The 19,919-nt window shown below is 42.6% G+C and overlaps 1 protein-coding gene across 2 annotated transcripts in view; it reads left to right on the top strand.

The window, feature by feature from the left end:
- Positions 1-1,657: 1,657 nt before the first annotated feature.
- TENT4A (terminal nucleotidyltransferase 4A) overlaps positions 1,658-19,919 on the top strand; it is a 60,154-nt gene continuing 41,892 nt past the window's right edge. For both annotated transcript variants that reach the window (XM_050709191.1, XM_050709190.1), the window contains exons 1-4: positions 1,658-2,538; positions 15,980-16,103; positions 17,537-17,583; positions 18,467-18,587. In XM_050709191.1, coding sequence (XP_050565148.1) covers positions 1,658-2,538; positions 15,980-16,103; positions 17,537-17,583; positions 18,467-18,587 — 1,173 coding nt within the window. The remainder of the gene's footprint in view (positions 2,539-15,979; positions 16,104-17,536; positions 17,584-18,466; positions 18,588-19,919) is intronic.

The following is a 19,919-nucleotide window of genomic DNA, read 5'->3' as shown; positions in this document are numbered from 1 at the left end:
AGAAAGAACTGACAAAACACCATTATACAACCAGAAATTCTGAATAGAGGAACACAGTTAAAACCAGTGAGAAGCAAACCCTTCTGAGAAGATGGTAGGTACTTCAGGGAACAGCCTGGTCCTTCCAAAACAGTACGGGGACTGGTGAGAGTCCCTGGAATAATGTGTTTCTCCTCAGTCAAAAGCTGCTTTTGAGTTATTGCTTCTTCAAGCCAGTGGTCTCTACCAGCTTTGCCTCAAAATGAAGGTGGAGATAATTTTAGCAAGGTGGGAAATCAGGTGCTGTGTTTTAAGGATATCGGCAGGGCAGGGAAGAAAATAAAGATAAAAAAATAAAGTAAAATAAAATAAAATAAATCATGAAACAGCAGAGCTTGGAATTGCCTCCATGATCCGTGCTTCTTTTGTTGTTGTTGTTTTGTTGTTGTTTGTTTTTAATACTGAACAATATTTCTTCATTAAGATTTTTAACACGGTAGCTTGAAGTTGTGATCTTTACCTACTGTGTGACAAGTCAGTGCATGGCTAAAAGGGTTCAGGTCTGGGCTTTGGGGCCTCCTGGTTCTTCATGGTATTTCAGAGTGGATCTACAAAGCAACCACAGGCTGAGGTGTGTGGAGATGTCGCTGATCCCCAGGTCCTCTTACTAAATCTGGGCTATCTTGGAGACAAGGATGCGAGGTATTCGGGGATATGGGGATAAAAGAGGAGAGAGTGTAATTTTGTGGTTTACTTCTCATGGCACACATACAAGCACAGAGGTGACAGCCCTGTCTGTGTGTCTCCAAGTTAAATTAAAAACAAAGTTATCCAAAATCCTTTGGGGAGATGAACTGCAAAACCAAGGGCTCAAGCAGCTGAAGAACTGTGTCCCGGGTTGGATAACCAAGTTGGAAGGGCACTCTGGTTTCACTGGGCGGAAACTGTGGTGAAGGTGCTTTGTGCGAGACAAGACCAACGTTTCTCTCATGTGGTTGGGCTTTGGTTAGTTTACTGTGTACTTTTATGTGCGGTGTGTCTGTTATTCCTGAAGGCAGGTCTGCTTCTACAGAAAAAGAAACGAACGGCCTGCTGTTTGACTTCAAACAATAAAAAAAGAAATAAAAAGGAGGCTCCGCGTAGTTCCTCTTTCCCTGAAGTTGAAGGGAACGCAGCTGCCTGAAGCACTCTACGTTACATACGCCCCTCACAGCACAGCGCCCCCAGCCCGGAGCAGGGCCGCTCTGCGCAGCCGCGGCAGGCTCGGAATCGCCCCCCCTCCCCTCCCCGATCTTTTCCGAACTCTTCCGAAGCCCCTTCCCGGCCGCGCATGCGCGCCGCGCCTGTCGGGAGGGGGCTAAGCCATCGCAACGTCCTTTCCGCGCCCCCCTCCCCGGCGGGGCCGGCAGCGCGCACGCGCGGTTGCCGGGGCGGCGGGGCCAAGGGGAAGGGAAGGGGGGTGCCGGTTTAAACGGGGCGGCGCATGCGCGGTGCGGCGCCAGGCTCTGCCTCGGGGGCCGCCACATTGGCTCGGCGAGGGGAGCGCTGCGGGCAGCGCCGGGCCGGCCGTCCCCTGCCCGTCCCCGTGCTCGTGCTCGTGCCCGTGCCCGTGCCCGTGCCCATGCCCCGGCTGCCGGCAGCGGGCGCGGCCCGGCGCTGAGCTGCGGGCAGAGCGTGGATGGATCCCCGCGTGGCCTGGATCCAGCCCGAGCAGAAAGGCCCCGCGAATGCGCTCTGGATGCAGATCTGGGAGACCTCGCAGGGCGTGGGGGGCCGCGGCGGCGGCGGCGCCGGCTTCCCGCACTACCTCTGCCTCAACTCCCCGGCGCTGGACCCGGCCGCCGCCGCTAACGCCGCCACCGCCGCCTCGTCCCCTCCGCCCCGCGGCCACGGCTGCGCCCGGCTCGGGGCGCCCGGCCCCGGCTGCTGCTCCTCGTCCTCGCCGCCTTCGCCCTCGCCGTCGCCGCCGGCCCTGCTGGCCGGGCTGCTGCCCGCCGCCGCCCCCGCCGTGCCCCCCCCCGCCGCCGGCCCCGCCAACGGTGGCGGCGGGGAGGGAGGGCGGCGGCTGCAGAAGTCGCCGTCGGTGTCGTCGTCGTCGTCGTCGTGCTCGTCGGTGGAGTCCGGCACCGAGAGCCCCGGCTTCTCCTCCTCGGGCTCCTGCGGCGGAGGCGGCGGCTCCTCCTCTTCCTCCTGCGGCCCCCGGGCGGCCGTGGCTCCTCCCGGGCTGCTGGGCAGCGGGGCCGGGCCCGGGGAGTTTTTTAACTTCCACGAGAACGACAAAGCGAACAGTGTGAACGGGCACCACCCGCCTCCCCCCCCGCACCTCGCCCGCGGGCCCCACCACCCGCCGCCGGCCTCCCCCCAGCAGCACCAGTACCACCCGGGCCGGAGGAAACGGGAGAATAAAGCCAGCACCTATGGCATGAATTACCTGCTCTCCGGCAGCCGGGGCGTCGCCGCCAACACCTCCCCGCACCAGCAGCGGCAGCCGCCTCAGCCGGCGCTGCAGAGCCCCGGCACGCCCTGGAAGACGAGGAAATACAGCCCGGGCGTGCAGGGGTGAGCAGCCCTTCGGGGAGGGGGGGGCAGCGGTGGCACGGCCTCCTCTGGGGCCGGTTTGTGGCACCGGGGGGGGCACGAAACGGGCTCCTTGCTTAAATCGCCTCTGGGTGGCTCCTGGCTGGAGCAGTGATGCTGGGAGCTCAGGCACAGCGGGTTAGGCCTTGCCTTGGGGCAAGTTCAGAAGTGAAGGTGTCAGGCTGCTGTTGAGTGCCTCCCGCAAAAATTCAAGTGTGGATGGGCAGGGGAAGCTTTTCAGAGCTCTTAGGGGTTGATTCAGCTTAAAAGGGAGAAGTGGAAGGCTGCAGCCAGTTCACAGGACCTCGAAGGAAGCCTTTGCAGCAATTTTTAAAAGCCTCCGCTCAGGCTGGAACAGATTGGCAGCTTGGGAAAGTGTTAAGGACATCCATTGTAAGGGAAGTGCCCAGCTCTGGATGAAATAAATGCAAAATTCAGTGTGGTCTTGTAACGTTTTTGAAGGAAGCGTGCTGCCTCTAAAGTAGACTCAGCCAGCCAGCGTCTAAACTGAAATCTTCCCTTCCTGAAGAGTGAGAACGCTTTATAAAAAGGTTATCCTCTTTCATGACCATCACTTTCCCATATAAATGGATAGTTGGGGAGTTGATTCAGTCTGCTGTGGAATTATTTAGGAGGGACTGGAGGTTGAAGAAAGCACCTCTGGGGCGCTCCGCGAGACTTGTCTTTCAGCTGTCAGATTTCACTCAGTCAAGGGATAACATTGCTTTCTAATTTTAAGGTTATCTTATTCACAGAAAAAGTGCTAGCTGCACTGATGGACTGTAGAAGATTTCTGATGGCATCTCAAAAATATTTTCTTGGAACTACTAAAATCCAAAGCTCTTGGATGCAAGTGGGAGTAAAGGCGCTGCATATCTGTGGAAGGAAGTAGATAACAAGGTGCACTTCCAGAGCTGGAGAAATTGAGCAATTTGACCGAAGAACAGAGTCTTTCTTTTCTCTTTTGGGTGGTACGGTCAGGCATTGGGTGCGCTGAAGTTATTCAGAAGTATTAAAACATGTTTTTAGAGTTCTGTTTTTGCAAACTGTAGTCTCTCCTGGTGGAGGTCAAGATTTGACTACTCTTTTTATTCCCAAAGTGACACTGTAAATGAAAATTGCTGGCAGGAAGCTCAGATGCGTGTTTAAAATTCTAATAGCATCTCAAAAACAGTCAGAGTTTCTTTGCTTTATTCCCACAGATACGCAGTAGAGTGCTTGCTTAACATCTTAATCAGTGTAAGACAAGTCAGTGCCACTGAGGCAGGGCTACAGGCAGACAGATGACAGAGTTGCCTGAGGTCGTCAAGCAGGGCAGTGGTGAAGCTGGGAATCAAATCCGGACGCTGCAAGTTCTGTTCTCTGGCTACTAGGCGGCATCACCTTTGTTACCCGCATACCTTTCTTGTTGTTTGTCTTCTGCCCTTTTTTTTTCCACTGGGTTTCCCTTAATAAAAGTTATGCCAATTTTCTAGTATAAGTTTGTAGAGAATCCACGTACAATAAAGTTGTTTAGCCAAGCTTCATTTGCACTATTCAGTTGCTTAATACAGGTTGCTCTTCTGCTGAGGAGTTGATGCCAAGTTGTTGGCTAAGAATCTTTTGAAAGTGGAAGCTGTTTCCTGATCTTCTGTCCAGAATCTGTGCTATTGCACTGGGACCTGATGCTAGGGCAGATAACTACAGTGTGTGATCCTGTGGTTCTAGATTGTCTCACTATTAATTTGTCAAATCATTAAGCTTCACAAAGCTGTTTGGTTGTCATAGGTTTTCACAGAGTAACAGGGCACTAGTCCTGGAGGACAGCATGGAAGCTGAGATGACAGGCTTATCTAAGAAACAGTTCCTGCCTTAAACTTTCAGTTCCGTTACTGAGGGTGAATCTTGGACAAACGTGTGTTCTGGAGCAGTTTTCTGGTGTTGAAATTTTTTTCATGAAAGTACTCATGATAGAAATAATACAAACATATTTTCACTGATGGAGTGGCTTTAGGTGTCTATTTTCTTCAGTAATTCCTGGCTGCTGGTGGGTTTAATTTCACTTTCCCAAAGCCAGGCTGGTGGAGTGTATGTTCAAATATAGTTTGGCTGTTCAAATAATAATGCTCTGAGAAGGTTGGTGTGGGAACAGATCTTTACAGCAGTTGCTTCTGGATCATTTTTCCTTATTTGTTGCCCAGCATTACTTGCAGTTGTCAGCCCAGCTCTGAAGCATCACTTCTGTGACCGTGGTGGTCTGTCGGCAGAGTACGTTCAGTGTGTCCAGCTGGTGTGTGCAACTGTCTAGGCAAACAGGCATCCCTGCAATCTTCAGTTGCAGGCTGCTTTGGGCATAGATAGGAGGAAGAAGGACTTGATCATAGATGCTGTTATACTCCTTATAGGCATGAATGTTACCTGGTAATGTTGTAGAGCATAGCTTGCTGTGTATATTGTTCTTCGCAGAATGTCATTTAAGTGCTGTAGAAAAAACAATAAGCAGTAGCTTGTGGTGTTCCGTAGCCTTTCTTGGTAAGAGGCAGGGAATGGGTGGGTCCTGCTTGCACTCTTCCAGGATATGCAGTTGGGCTTCTGGTGAAATAGCTGTGTGCTTTGAAGTAGTTTTGTGCTTTCTCCAGTTTCTCCTTCAGAGCTGGAGGTGGTTTATTGCAGTTCATGACATCGCCATTTTTTTCAAAGGGATCATATTCAGAGGCTCAGTGATGCTAAGCGTAGTGACTTTCGGCAATGCTGCATGCTGTAAAGGCTCTGCTTTGCTTTATTTTATGTACAGTATTCCTTTTTCTCCAGAGGACTCATATCTATTGCTTTCACCGCGTTTTGACAGTAGCATGCCAATGGTTGTGCTGTAAAGGAAATAGTCTCTCATAAGACAAAAGTGTGAGATTAGCAGTGCTTGATTAGATTTCATCCTAAAGCTGTGCTTTAGTGTGCCCTAGGTTGACCTGTATATCTCTTCCCAGATGTTTGGAAGATGGTGAGAAGAATGAGCTTTATTTGTTGCACTGCTTCGGTGGAGTGATTAATTTAGCACCAGTGTAAATTCCTGAGTGCTTGGGTTTAGATTAGGAGCGCAGCAGAGAAGGGAGGATGAAATGATTGATTTCAGATGTAAGCAGATAAGTGTCCTGTTACGTGACTAGGTTAGCTCAAACTTTTGTGACTGTTCAGAACAGCAAGCGAGTCCTTGCTAGTTTGAAGTACCTCTTAAGTGGCTTTAAATTAGACCTACAATCTTAGTCGACTTTCTTTGTACATCAAATTAATAGCTTCTGTTTCTATAAAGTATGTATTTAAAACATATTTGAATAATCTTAGCATTCAGAGAGCTTCAAAGTGCGGAAAGTTTATTTCAGAATGTGAAACTAAGCTATTGTGAACTTCTTAAGGACTGCTGCTAAGTTTGCATTGCTCGTGTAAACAGGAATATGGCAATTTCTCTTAAGATGTAGCTAATAGCTTATGAGTAGTATAAAATCATAGCTGATTTAATTCTTTGCTTTTTAATATGAAACTAAGCAGGTGAATAAAGAATTGACATATTTAACTGTATAAGCCTGTTCTGCTTAAAACTCAGTTCAAAATATTCAGATTAATTGTAGATGTTGAATGAGATTAGTGCTGAAATACCTGGCATATCTTCTTGGTACGCTGCAGCGCTGTGCAGAAACAACAGGCCTGGCTTGCTGAGGGCCAGCGTGGGTACCAGAAGCCCGATGATGCGTTGAAATGGTGCTCTGCCTGCGTTAATAGCTGTGCATAGCAGCTGGCAGCTCGCAAAACTGCATCCACTTCACCCCCATACCAGTTGTCTTTGTCTCGTTAGAGAGAGGCACAACTGTTCTGTTGGAGCACACGAGTGCAGACACCTCCACGTGTGATCTGCCTGAAGGAGGATGCAGGCTGGCAGAGGCTGGTGGCAGGAGGAGTTCTGATGAGCAGAGTAAGGCTGCGATGATGCTTCCCCAGGCCACTTGTTTCCCTGTTCAGCAGCTGAAGGATACCGTCTGCCAAAAGCGATGTCCTGAAATTCATGTCTGTAGCTACTGGGATGTGGTGTTCTTATTGTATATCCAGCCTATATTAGGTTTTGTTTTTCTTCACCTGTGTGGAAGCATTTCTAATTTTCTTGCTTATTTTGCTTTTATGATCTGTTGCGGAACTTGACCAAGAGAAATCCAGCTGGATTTTGTGCTGTGCAGATCGACTATTGAAAATGCTTTTTCAGGACGTAGCAGAGCTCCAATTCTGTGTTTGTCAATTCTTGCCTTTTACTTTGCTGCTGTTAGAGCTGGACGCTGCAAGTTAATGTGTAGGGATGCCATATGGACAGCCTCTTTTGCAAATGTATGTTCTCTTGTATTTTGGCTGAGCTAACAAAATGTAAACTTTGGAAACTGAAGCTTTTGCTGTCTGCACTGGCGCATCCAGCATTTGTAAGGGCCTTATGGGTTTCCCAGACGTGGTATTCTCACTTTTCCTTATACTTAAGAGTGCTGTCTTGTTATTGTGCCTTCTAATAAGGAATCAACGCGGTGGTCTGTTAAACACTCCTGTTAAAGCTCTGGTGCCGGTTATCCACAGCTGTAGGTGGGTACCTGCAGTGAAAGTCTCCATAGAAGAGGCAGGCAGTGCTGGCGATGTACAATAGATTCTGGTTCCACCTGGCTTTAGGAGCAGGGCAGAACGAGGCACTATATACCGTAATATGCATGGGAAGGGCAGAGCAGCTGCCTGTTAGTCCTGAATGTGTGGAGAGGGACTTGGGAAAGCATCAGGAAGTGGAATTACTGTTTCCAGGCCTGGAGGATGGTGCGCAGCAGAGTTCAAGGGTAGCTGCTGGATGGATTGTCAAAGCGTGCAGTTCTCTTTTTGTAGACAACTAAGCTAAGCTAAGTCAGTGAAACTCAAAAAGCTTTCCTTGCAGAGTGGATGCCTAGTGTCATTAGACTGCTGCTTTCGGTAACGGAATGAGAAGAAACTTATGGCAGCAGTAGACTTGAGGTAGAACGTAGTGGAGATAAAGATCAGAAGGGATGCTCTACAGTGGTGTAACGGGAGGTGAGTTTGCTTAAGAGATGCTTGTGTTTGTGTAAAGGAAAATAAGACATGCTTGGAGCAGCTTAATCTTGGTGTCAGCCTCATGGTGATTTTCACAGTTACTAGGTTTTTGGCAGTCAAGGTAACCAGCATTAAGGGTATAAACAGCTGTACTAGGTGAGAGCATTGGAGGTCAATGCCAAATGCTGGGAGAAGAACCTATCAACATGGGCCTGTGGGGATATTTCCTGGAGAAAGCCCTTATTTCAGTGATTTGTGGCTCTTGGACCGATAGGGCTACAGACAGTGCATCATGCTTATTGTGGATTTAACGTATGAATTCGTACCTGCTCAAAATGAATCGAGCTTCTGGGATGAACGGTGTCCTGTGGCATGGTGTTCCTCAGATAAGTTATGCATTGTGTAAAGAACCATTATTTTTTTGTCCTGGGTTTATCACTAGAGTTGTAATTGCTGCCAGCCATGACTGTATTATCCAGGCAATGTGTGCCTTTTGTATCTAGCTTGATAAAACTTTTCTTTCACGCTATTTAATCGCTTCTGCTGAAGTTGTTCCCTGCCTCTAAGTGTTTATCATCTCTGCATGCTTGACAGTTCTGCTCTATCTCTGGAACTTGGACAAACCAGGCCTGCGTGCGACAGTGTCACCGTATTCCTGCATCCTGGGGCTTTCTACCTTGTTCTCTGTTTTCCAGCACTGGACTTGCCTGTTCTTTTTGGTTACTGGGTATTAAACAGACTTTTGCAGAGTTCTTACTTCTGGATCTTGATTCTCAGTATTGAGAGTCAGTGCAGAGCCCCTCGTATCCTTGTAGAGACAGGCTAAGTATAAAGCACAACAAAGATGATTATGAGAAGACTCTTATCTCAAATTCTGCCTGATAATTATTCATTGTGCAGTCTTTTAATGTCCACCTGCAGTTCTTCAGCTGGCTTGTTCCTGATAACCTTGCTGCCTGAGATTTTTCTGCTTTACTATTTGTCCATTTTCCAGATCGCTCAGAGGATGTTGAATAGCACAGGACTCTTTGGGACTTCGCTTGTGACCTTCCTTCAATAGAAAAACTAAGTTTCAGCAGCTTGTTTTCCATTTAAAAACAGTTCTTTCTCTACTAGAAGGCCTTCACTTCCATTTTATGTCAGCTTACTTCCTTTGTAAGTTTTTGTAAGGATGTGGATTTATCAGATGCTGGAAAGTAGATAATAGGATTTCCTTTGTGGTTCACTGATTTTGGCAAGTAATTCCCTGTGGTTTTCTTTAAGAGCCACTGCTTCCATATAAGAAAGCTCTGCTTACGTCTGGACATAGCCATAACTGTTCATGGGTTGCACTGATTTTATCTTTGACTAGTTGGACTGTAGTGAATGTTAAAACTAATTGTTTTAATTAAAAAAAAAGATTGTTTCTTAATGTTCCTGTGATACAAATGCAGAACTGAAAGTTGCTTTTGGTGAATACCAAATTGCCAGGAATAGATTTTGCTGTGAAGTATTTCCAGCTAAGACGCCAATTTGTGGCAAGTCCTCGCTGTAAAGTAGGGATCAGGGAAACATCTCTGAGGGAGAGAAAAAAAGTTAGCTTGTCTTGCATTGTGATCATTTAACCTTCTCTGTTCTGATCAATTAATTCACTTGAAGCATTTTTTTTTGGCTCGTGAGCTAATTTATCCTTTCCTAAGCTTAGGTTTGTATCTTATGTTTTTCCTCGTGATCCTTTTTAATATCCTTAATCTTCCAAATCCTCTTTTTCTGCTTTGCACATGACTTCGGGTTTTTGAAGACATCTTCTGATGGAATCCTACGACAAGGTAGCGGAAGATCTCTTTTCCCTAAAATCTGATTAGTGATGCATACTTTTGCTGAGCAACTGGTATGATATCTTTGATATTCTCTTAAACACCCTCTTTTGGTTAAAATTCTTAAACTAAGGAGCTTCCTCTTTTATGTAGTGAACTGCAGCAATACTTAAACCCCCAAATCCTTTTGTTGCCCTGCAGAGAGACTCGATGTGTAGGGTTTGCTGCTGTTGGTGTTCAGATTGATGCTTTTTGGGTTCAGCTGTGTGCTTGGTATTGATGCTTTTTGGGTTCAGCTGTGTGCTTGGTACTCAAGACTAAGTTATAGTGTCTCTGAAAAGTTGCAGTGGCTACTGTGATGTGATGCATAGCTGCTGCATGGGCATAGTTTCTATCGTTGATGTTTCTGTCGTTGCAACCTTTCTGACTTGTCTGGGATGTTAATCACTTGCTATCTTTGGGCATTTGGAAAAGAATAGTATTAAGACAGGAATTTCAGTGTTTAGCGTTTCTATTTATTGGCATAGTGAGCTTGCTGATCCAGTTCCAAGGTTTAACATATGGTATGCTCCTTCATTGATGCAACAAAATAATAATGTGATGTTTTCTTGGTGTTGTGGCAAGGACGAGCAGCCTGTCAGGAGCCATGTACAGCTGTTCAGAAGCTTGCATAGCAGATCTGTTTTGTCATGTATCAGCTTGGAGATAATGCTAATATATCAGTTTCTTTTCTGGATTTTAGTATAATGCAGCTTTTTCAAGGTCATTAAGAAGCTAATTGGTTGGGTTTTATTAGATTGATAGACTTTGAAAAGCAGATTAGTTTTGATTGGTTTTCTCTTCCAAAATACAAACAAATTCTCTTAAGTCTGGAAACTTGCGGCATAAACCGGTCCATTTGCAGTGGAAAGGGAATTTAGTTTCGTGTGTACTCCTAAGGTGTAAAATTCAGTTGACCACAAACTTGATCTGAAATTAGGACTGGATCTGACTTGGGGCAAAGAAAGTTTAGAGGGGAAATAAGATCACTTGTGGAAAAGGTACAATAAATCTTAAAAGGCTACCCTCTGTGTTTTGTGGATGAGAACAAAAGTTCTTTTCTTCCGTTCTCCCTGAATTTCTATTAGGCTGAGATTTTACCTCTGCTGTCCAGAGTTTGCTGTCTTCCATGCAATTACAGTGATAAAAGTAATCGCTGTCTGAATTACGGTGTAATGTGAGACTGGTTTGCGGCAATATCATATATGAACGCAGCGCTGTGTTTTCATAGCTTTTCTGATCTGCAAGCCTTAGAATGCTGCATAGGGCACAGTGTGCTATTACCTGAGCACTAATGGCACAGAGAAGTGCAGGTGCCTGGTGGGTATTGAGTGGGGTAGGAGGAGAAGAACTGGGAGCTAATGGCCTCTTCTGGGTTATAGTTCCTGCTTTGCTACTTCTGTAGATGTCTTCATTTTAAATTATATTGGTAAAAGTCTGCATCTCGGAATATATTATTGCTTCAATTGTGCATGTTCATTTGTGTTGTTAAACTGTTCCTCAGTTCGACTGTAACACTGGTGTTAGCTATTGAATGCATTTAGTTGTTGTAGCTTAGAGATTTCTCTTACATTTCCTTGATAATACAATTGTGCTTTGCAGTAGTTGTAGGTGAAGGTAAAATATTTCAACAGACTTGAGAAATACACACAGTGGCTTCTGGGACTTTACCATTTAAGCTTGAGACAGCCAAGTCTTCAGGCACGTTTCAGAGTTCATACTTCACTGAAAACTTAGCTTATTGTTTGTAACCTTTATTTCAACAAAGCTCTCAAAATGCTGCCTTTCCTGCTCTGTGCTGGTATTAAACACATGTAGCTGAGGCATCTATTCGTTCGCAGGGATACTTGGCTGATGTGTTCTTAATTAGAAAAATATTCATGCAGTAATGAATATATTTTAAAAAATAATACCAGTTCCATGTAAATGATGCAGTCATGTTTCTGCCCAAGAGTAAATTTGTGCGCTTAATAGTGCAGACACGATATTGAAGACAAACAGTATGCTTACTAGAGGGAACAAACACTCTGTTGCTTTTCATTCACTTTCCAGTTTGCTGATGCAGTTTCAGAATTTCACGTCAATACACTGAAGGCAGCCCTTGAGGTAACAAATGAGCTATGTATAAAATAGTACTTGTAGACACAGTAAGTAATGAGTAAAGTAAATGATCTCCTCTCTTAGAAACCTGCCTTTAAAGAAAAATGTGATGAAAGACTAAGGACATATCTCCTTGGTCTTGTTTTAACCTGAAGCCCAGAAGTGTATCTCTGCCTTTCCTAACACAGTAAAAGGGATATTTTTTGGTAAACAAAGGTGTTTATTGTGTTTCATAGTTCAGCCTGTAAGCAGCAGATGTTTACTGTGTTTAGCAGTAATGGCATCAGTGAACGGTTGGTTCCTCCGGGGTGTTAAAATTAGCAAGATTAATAGTGTTTTAAGTGCAAATAGCCCTTCTTCTGCATCCCTGCATTCTAATCTCTTCCACCCTCCATTAGCAGTATAGTTACATTTTGCCAACAAATCTAATTTCCAATATTTTAATAGAGTGAAACTGCCTTTTTAAAAAGTCAATTAAAATGCCCAGCTTTAAGAAAGCAGTATAGCAGGAGTCTTAAACCCAGAAAGTAGGTATGTAATGGGATGCTCTTATAGCGTAAGTTGTTTAAGAAGCTTGTGCTGTATGTTAAAGGAAGCTCTATTTTTTTTTAAAAAAGAAGTCTTACTTTCACTTGCTAGTACCTCCTGTGCTGCAAATGGAGGTTGTTCTTAATGATGAAGATCCTGTTGCAGTCCTGACCAAGAAGGTGACAAGTACTTCTGAAGATCAGAGAGAGAGGGTACATGGGCAAAATGCTTAACTGGCAACTATCCATATATTAGCTGGGCGAATGTCATGTTGTAGCCTGTTTTTAGACACCAAATCATTCCTGCAGCTAATATAGAAGTTACTCTGGGATTAGTCCTGAGCAGCATCTGGCTGCGTATATCAGAGCTACTTTTTATGTGACTAGCATTCCAGTAATCTCATCTGAGCAAAGAGGCTTAGAAAATATCAACAGTAATAATACTCAGTTTTAAAAACAAAACAAAACAAAAACTTATTTTTGAGAAGCTTCTTTAGAAAGAAGCCAAAAGAAATGGCCAGGAGGTTAAAATACTTGAAAATGCTGCATTAAGATCAAGTGTTTTGTTGGGCTGACTCTGACGATAGCATTGATTCTTACCAAAAAGTTTTGATAATGTTTTCTGAGAAATAGAAACTGTCGAAATAAGGAAAGTAGAAGGGGGAGTGAACAAAATGAGTCTGTTAAATCAGTTCTCAAATCTTCTGTCTTGTGAAGTGCATTAAAAACTGGAAGCCTTATGCATCAAAAACAGGGAACTTGCCGGAGTGGCCAGGGCTCATACCAGGATTAGAGATGTGAAAGGGCACCAAGGGGAAGTCAGATCATGCACTAAAACCTGAATGATCTAATTGCATTGCTATTTTTTATTTTTATTTTTTTGCCAGAGGAGGACTTGAAGTTCTCATCTGCACTTTATTTGACTTTGACTGTTGAGGAATTGTCATGTTGAATTTCAGTAAGGAATGTTTAAATCTGTAGGACGGTGACTTGTATACAGCCACGTCTGATGGCATGTGCTGAGGAATTCAAGAGGAACTTCACCATGAAACCGCAGCATGTAGTTTCAACTTGCAAACAGCTTTGATTATCTAACTCCTGCAATGTTGTCCTGTGCAAACTGAAGCGTTACGTGCTTTCTTGGCAGGGCAAGAGTGGAAATGTGGAGCTGACTTGTTAAAAAGTAGATCAGGGAAGGAAATGTTGAGTTCTTCATAATATGCTTAAAGATTGCTACGCTTCCTGGTCTGAGCAGAGGCTCGCTGGGGCACTGCAGTGGGAGAGTGCATGTGTGTTTGCTCTGCCTTCTCTTCTTTCCTAATACTGAATGGCAACTGCAAACACAGCTTTTTGCAGGAATGCCTGGATGTCCAGGAGTGGTTGAACCTGGCTGATATCCTAACGGATTAATTGCTAACCCTTATTAACGTGGTCATTGGGATAACATAGATCTGTAGGATATTTTTTCTTTTGGAGGAATGTTTGAGATTCTTTTTTGAAGGCTTTTTTAAAAGTCATAGGCTTGCTGTGCTTATGGGTTTACCAACTGCTTAGAAGTAACAAAGAGAATAAATTATTTATATTGTAATAAAGGAAAGGTACCAGTGGAATTATTCAAGACATGGTTGCACAATATATTCATAAATACCTGGAGGGAAGAAGTGAATGGGAAAAGGACAGAACACCAAGAGAAACAGAAAGCCAGAGCTGATTGCAGGCAGTTGTAATGGGAGTTCATTATTCAGTAGGTTACAAAGCTGCAGATAAAATTAAATGCTAGTAAACATGGAGACAAAAATCTGAAGAAAAATAACTCAGGCTGCACATGCCAAGTGGGTGGGCAATCGGTGGCAATTGTTCAGAAAACATCTCAATGCTCCTTCAAAATGCTTTCTTTTAAAGAGTAGCTGTATGCTCCGCTCCTCAAATAGCAATTAGTAGCAGTAGGAATGAACAATAAAAAATAAATAACAGGTGTGTCATGGGCTAAGTGGTGTAATTACATATTGACTGTGTGCCTTTCTGGTCACCTGCCAAAAGCGTGGTGCAACTGAAAACAAGCTGAAGAAAGTCAGCACTGATCAAACTTTGGACCTGCTCCTGTGTCAGGGGAGAAGAGCAGATGAGGGTGGTTAGCTTGAGTGGGAAATAAACCGGTGAAAAAGAGACAGGTGAATGTAAATGCAGAGTCTGCAAAACAATGTTTGGAGATGAGCTGCCAGTAATTATTTTTCTTTTCCTAGAAAAAGAGCATCCAGTAGACTCATTCACAGGCAGGAGTTTAAAATAAAACACTTCTTTACTCTGATGCATATTTAAGTTGTCATAGAATGTCATGAATGACAAAAGCATAAATGGAGTAAAAAGACATGGAAAAATTAGTGGAAGAAAAGTCTTTTGAGCTAATACACCTGTTTGGTATCCGCCCCAAAAGTATGTCAGAATTACTGTAGACTTGGAAGAATTGCTGCAAGGGAGTTGGATAACTGCTTTGTCTTCTCTTGCTTTCACCCTGTATCTGTCTACTGCTGATTTTTATGAACAGGACAATGGGAAGTCTTTAGTTGGGTTTCATTGCTGTTTCATGTATTCAACAATTTCCTTTTTTTTTTTAACCTTTGAGAGGGGGAAGAAAATCGTGCTTTCTAGAAACAAACAACATAAGGGCATGTTGGTTTGTACCTCCTATCTTGCTCTGAAGTTGTGAAGTCAAGTACCTCCATCAACAAATTGAAAAGTTTGGTCTGCCTGCTGTGTAGTTAAGCGTTCAACTGTGGATCAACAGCTTAAGATAAAAGGAAAGGCACATGGTAATTCTAAATATATACTCTCTAAAAGTAGTGTCTTTATGTTTTGCTGCTGAAATCTTAGTGTATAGAAAGGAATCTTGACACTTAAGAAGTGGGCAGTGCCTTCTGAATATGATCTGTTGAAGGATATCTGATAGGGAAGGAATTCTCTAGTAAAATCTGTTGCAAAACAGTCTCAGGAAAATATAAGAGTAGTTTAGAGTCCTGTTAGACTTAAACAATTTTTGTTTTGGAAGGCAAAGTGTATTGACTATATATCAACACCAAAAAAGATCTTTGCTAAAATATAACAGCAGCAGCTATTGTCCTGTTTCAAGAAATCATTTTTTTGCCTGGCATGGCTTGGTGCTTTTCCATTGTAAACAAGCATTTATGTTCACCTGAAAACTTAAATTCATCTTCATTCATGTTTGTCAGTGAGTACCCTGTAGTATCAGGAAGATGGGAAACGGAAGCACTTAACAGGTACAGAAAGATGCTGTGTGAGAACTCCTCACCTAGTGCTGGTATTAATGTATTTTACACTGGAGAAAATGTTACACTCTTTACTTTGAGTAGTTCAGTTGAAAGGTCATTTCCTGTATGAATAGATGGCTTGTAAAGGGCTTGAATTGGTAAGGAAATCCCTATTTGTGCAAGTGTATGTCTTTGTATCAAGGAATAGTCATATGGCCCTTTTATAGCCCTTTGCAAAAACTCAATGTCAGTGGCCTGTAACTTCCCTGTTGAGCGTGTAGGAAGGTTAGCAAATGTCTACCGGTGTTTGTGTCCTGTTATTTGACATCTTTAGGCAGTTAGGTAATGTGATGAGAGCTGATGTGTAGGCATTGCTGAGATTACTGTGAGGTGCTGCCATGGAAATCAGGTATGAATACATCTTGAGGCCCTTGCCTCTCTGCTGATCCTAGACCTCAAGCTGTCTGGCTTCACCTCCCAAAATCTAACTTCTGTGGTGCTCACCTCTCTCTTGAAAGTACCGTTGGTTTTGGTTAAGTGATATTAAACAAAACCTATGGCCTTATTTAGGGTGTGTGTGACATTATTGTAATAGTTAAATCATCAAAATAATTGATGGTACTTTCTCTTTTAGACTACACGAAGAAATAATCGATTTCTATGACTTCATGTCCCCTCGTCCAGAAGAAGCAGCTATGAGAAGAGAAGTGGTGAAAAGAATAGAAACAGTCATCAAAGATCTTTGGCCTACAGCTGATGTGAGTGTAACTCAAGTACTGATTTGCTTCTCCAGTAGATTGTAGAGCTCAATTCATGAAGCTATCTTTTGTTTTTGAGAAGTGAACAGGTAAGTTTTTAAGGTGATTGACTTGAATAAATATCACAGCTTTTCAGAATTTTATTTTAAAAAGTGGAGGAAACGTAAAACCTAGATATCAGGCTAGTGAAGGCTACTGGTATATATATTTTTTAATTTCTTAAAGTAAAAGCTTATTGAATATCAAAATGAGCCTGACGATGTATCCACTTCTACAGTGGATCCTGACTATGTGGATATTTGTAAATACAAATACTTCATAAAAGAACGGTTTCAAAACTAATCTTCCTTTTTTGTATATTTCACAAATCTGACATTTTTGAATTACTTCAGCTTTAGTGGGAAGATCACATTTTTACTTTCTGAGGTATCTTTTAGCCAAAATTGTTTTGTTTTCAAACCGTTTATTATCCAAAGAGCAAACTTCCTCCAAACAAAAAACATCCAAACGGAACTTACTGCAAACCATATCTCTATTACCCTGCTCATATCTCATTACCCTTCTGATTACAGATAGCAGAGTTGTTATTAACAAGCATAACAAAATTTCAGACCATTGTGATTTCATCGTCTTTAATGACCAAAATTGAAGGTTATGGGCATGGTGTTGAGCTAAATACACTGTAAAGCCTATCTTCATCTTCACCTACAGTTTTTCTTAGCAATAAGATTTTTCTAGACCACGGGAACGGTAATAGTCACTGAAATGGCCCAGCCTTCTTATGGGTCGCTTCAAAGAAGTGAATTTGCAAATTGTGCTGTAAATGAGAGAGAAGAAAATCTCAATTTTCTAGGGTGGAAGTATAGTGAAAGTATCTGATCTGGACTATGAATGTCTCTTCAGCATAATCTCTCTGCGCGTGCCTCCCCCCCCCCCCCCCCCCCCCCCCCAAACATCTACTACAATTTCAGTCATCCTTACGGTAAAATCTGGAGTACTTACATTTCTTATGAATTGAATATTTAGTTGCACTTGTTGTTAAACATAAGAATTGGAAAAAAAAATACTTTCCTTTAAACAAACAAAATTAGTAAAGTTGCCCTATGAGGAAAGAGGGCAGAGGAAGGAAATTTATAACAGCTTACACTTCCATAGAATGAAATAAATAGGTAAAAGGACTTTTCAAAAGTTTATGCTGTCTGGCTTTCAGGCTTGGTAGTCATTTCATGTTGTAAAAATACAATTTCCCATGAAGTTGAATCTATAAGAGAAGGTATATTTGTACAAGCTTAACAGTATACAGCAAAGTCTGTATACTGACATGTAAGCCCAATAACTTTTTTCACCGGGCTGTATCTTTAACAGGTCCAGAAAATCTTAACAAATCTTAAAAGTGAGCGTTCATAACAAGTGATGTCATTTTTTTTTTTCAGGTCCAGATATTTGGCAGCTTTAGTACAGGGCTTTATCTTCCAACTAGGTAAGTAATAATTTACTTTTATCTAAAGCTTGTCTTTCAGTTTAATGGTAAAACTCAAAGGGGAATTTAGACTGTAACTTGTAAACCTATCAAACTTCCAGCAAAGTTCTTGCTTAGTGTCCCATGTGACCAAGGGAAGAGCTTTTGACTTAGATTTGATAAATATTTGGTATATCAGTGCCAGCACTACATACTTGTCAATGCTTTGGTGAAGCACTGTTTATTCCTTTGGGCTATGCTTTCAAGATGGAGTAAACTGGCAAGTTTACTATTTGCTATGAAAATGCTGTGTTTTGTTAAATAGATCTGAGTGTCACAGTTACTGTGCAAAATTGGTGGGGTCATCACAGCAGGGTTTTCTCAACTCTTTGGAGTGTAAAGTGTCTTAATTAAGTGTTTTATGTCACTTAAAATTCAACAGATATTCTGATGGTTACAAAGTCAGTGGGAAATCTGTTTAGCTGTGTCTTAAAGACTATCATCTTTACCTTTTCAGTAAGCACTGGGAAATCAATTTCTGTAAAAAACAATTACTGATTTTAAAAAGAGCAAAACTTATTCGGACTATTAACATACCAACATAGATAGGTGGGGGACAGGATTGGGCTGTGGAAGTCAGAATGGGGGAGCAAGGAAGAAAAAAGGAAGGAGTCATCCAAAGAACTCATCGGAGGACTGAAAGTAAGGAACTAGAGTACTGAATTTGGGTCCTAAAGCACGCTAGCCTGTCTCTAACATTGCTAAAGCAAGCTTCTTAGAAACCTAGATCATTAAAAGTTGCAAAATGTTTATCCTGGAGTTGTTACATGTACGATGGCAGTATTGTTTGCGGACTACCATGTCTTAGACATAATGGATTTCATGCTGTGTTCTTTTTGTCTAGTGATATTGATTTAGTTGTTTTTGGGAAATGGGAACGCCCCCCTTTACAGCTGCTGGAGCAAGCACTAAGAAAACACAACGTGGCTGAGCCATATTCCATTAAAGTACTTGATAAAGCTACGGTAAGTAACAATCATTGGAACACTGAACAGAAAAGTTTTTAGACTACTTAATATAATACTACATGATAAATAATATTCTTTAAGTAATTCATGAAGAAATTGATGTCTTATGCACAATGATGTTATCTTGTTTTGCTCTATCTGGGCAAGATTTTAGTAAAGATTTTAGTAGAATGTGTATGTTTTTAGCAGTAGCATAGAGAAGCTTTGACACAGAACATTAACAGAATCACAGAATTGTCTAGGTTGGAAGAGACCTCCAAGATCACCTAGTCCAACCTCTGACCTAACACTAACAAGTCCTCCACTAAACCATATCACTAAACTCTACATGTAAATGTCTTTTAAAGACCTCCAGGGATGGTGACTCAACCACTTCCCTGGGCAGCCCATTCCAATGCCTAACAACCCTTTCAGTAAAGAAGTTTTTCCTAATATCCAACCTGAACCTCCCCTGGTGCAACTTTAGCCCATTCCCCCTCGTCCTGTCACCAGGCACGTGTAACTGTACACTGTATTTGCTGGAAGGCCATTTTTATGCTCACTGCTAATAAAGAATGAAATCCTGTTGTCAAGAAAAGTTTGTATTTGCAAAATATAAGACAGTTTAAATATATTGCGTTTTTCCACTGAATTTTAAGAGGACTTGTGTTTAGCCAGGGACTGGTAGCTAGAGTTGTGTTGTTTGATGTGTATTATTTCTTGCACCTGTCTTGTGAACACAGTGGATCAAACATTGAATGAGCTGAACACTTAATGTAAGAATTTTGCTTTACCAAACTAGTGTTTTCTCCAGGAGACTAAGCAGAATATTGCAGACTTCTATTAGTAGGCAGTTACCTTCTGTGTTTTCTGAAAATAGTGACTTTTAGGACTGGAAGACTCCTACAGCTTCTGCTGGAATAGCAATACATAGCAGGAGCTCTGATAATCTTTGGTTTACCTGAGAGTGGGATTTTCAGTATTAGTACCAGGTAGCTAAGGAGAAAGGCAATATGCTTACTAATTTTACCAGCCTCTTATTTTATTCCCTTTGCTGTTAGTATAAAATTATGCTGTAATTCTGCTTTTTTTTTTTTTTTGCTTTCCATTTCAGATGAAAAATACATGCAAGAAGCTCAATTCAGAATAAATGTATGAGCTGAAGTTTAGGTTATGATTGTGAGATAACATGCTTATAATATCATTTTGTTGGATACTGTCTTCAAGGTGGTGGTGTGAGACTGAACTGCATATTCTGTAGTTCTGTAATGATTTATTGCTGCCAGGAGAGGAAGTACTGCTATTCCTGCTTTGCTTTTATCCATTCTGGCTTTCATTTGACTCTGCAGT

Source organism: Cygnus atratus, chromosome 2 (genome assembly GCF_013377495.2).
Source record: "Cygnus atratus isolate AKBS03 ecotype Queensland, Australia chromosome 2, CAtr_DNAZoo_HiC_assembly, whole genome shotgun sequence".
In the NCBI taxonomy this organism is placed as follows: Eukaryota; Metazoa; Chordata; class Aves; order Anseriformes; family Anatidae; genus Cygnus; species Cygnus atratus.
Note: the sequence above shows the minus strand (reverse complement) of the source record. Positions and strands in the feature narration are given on the sequence as shown.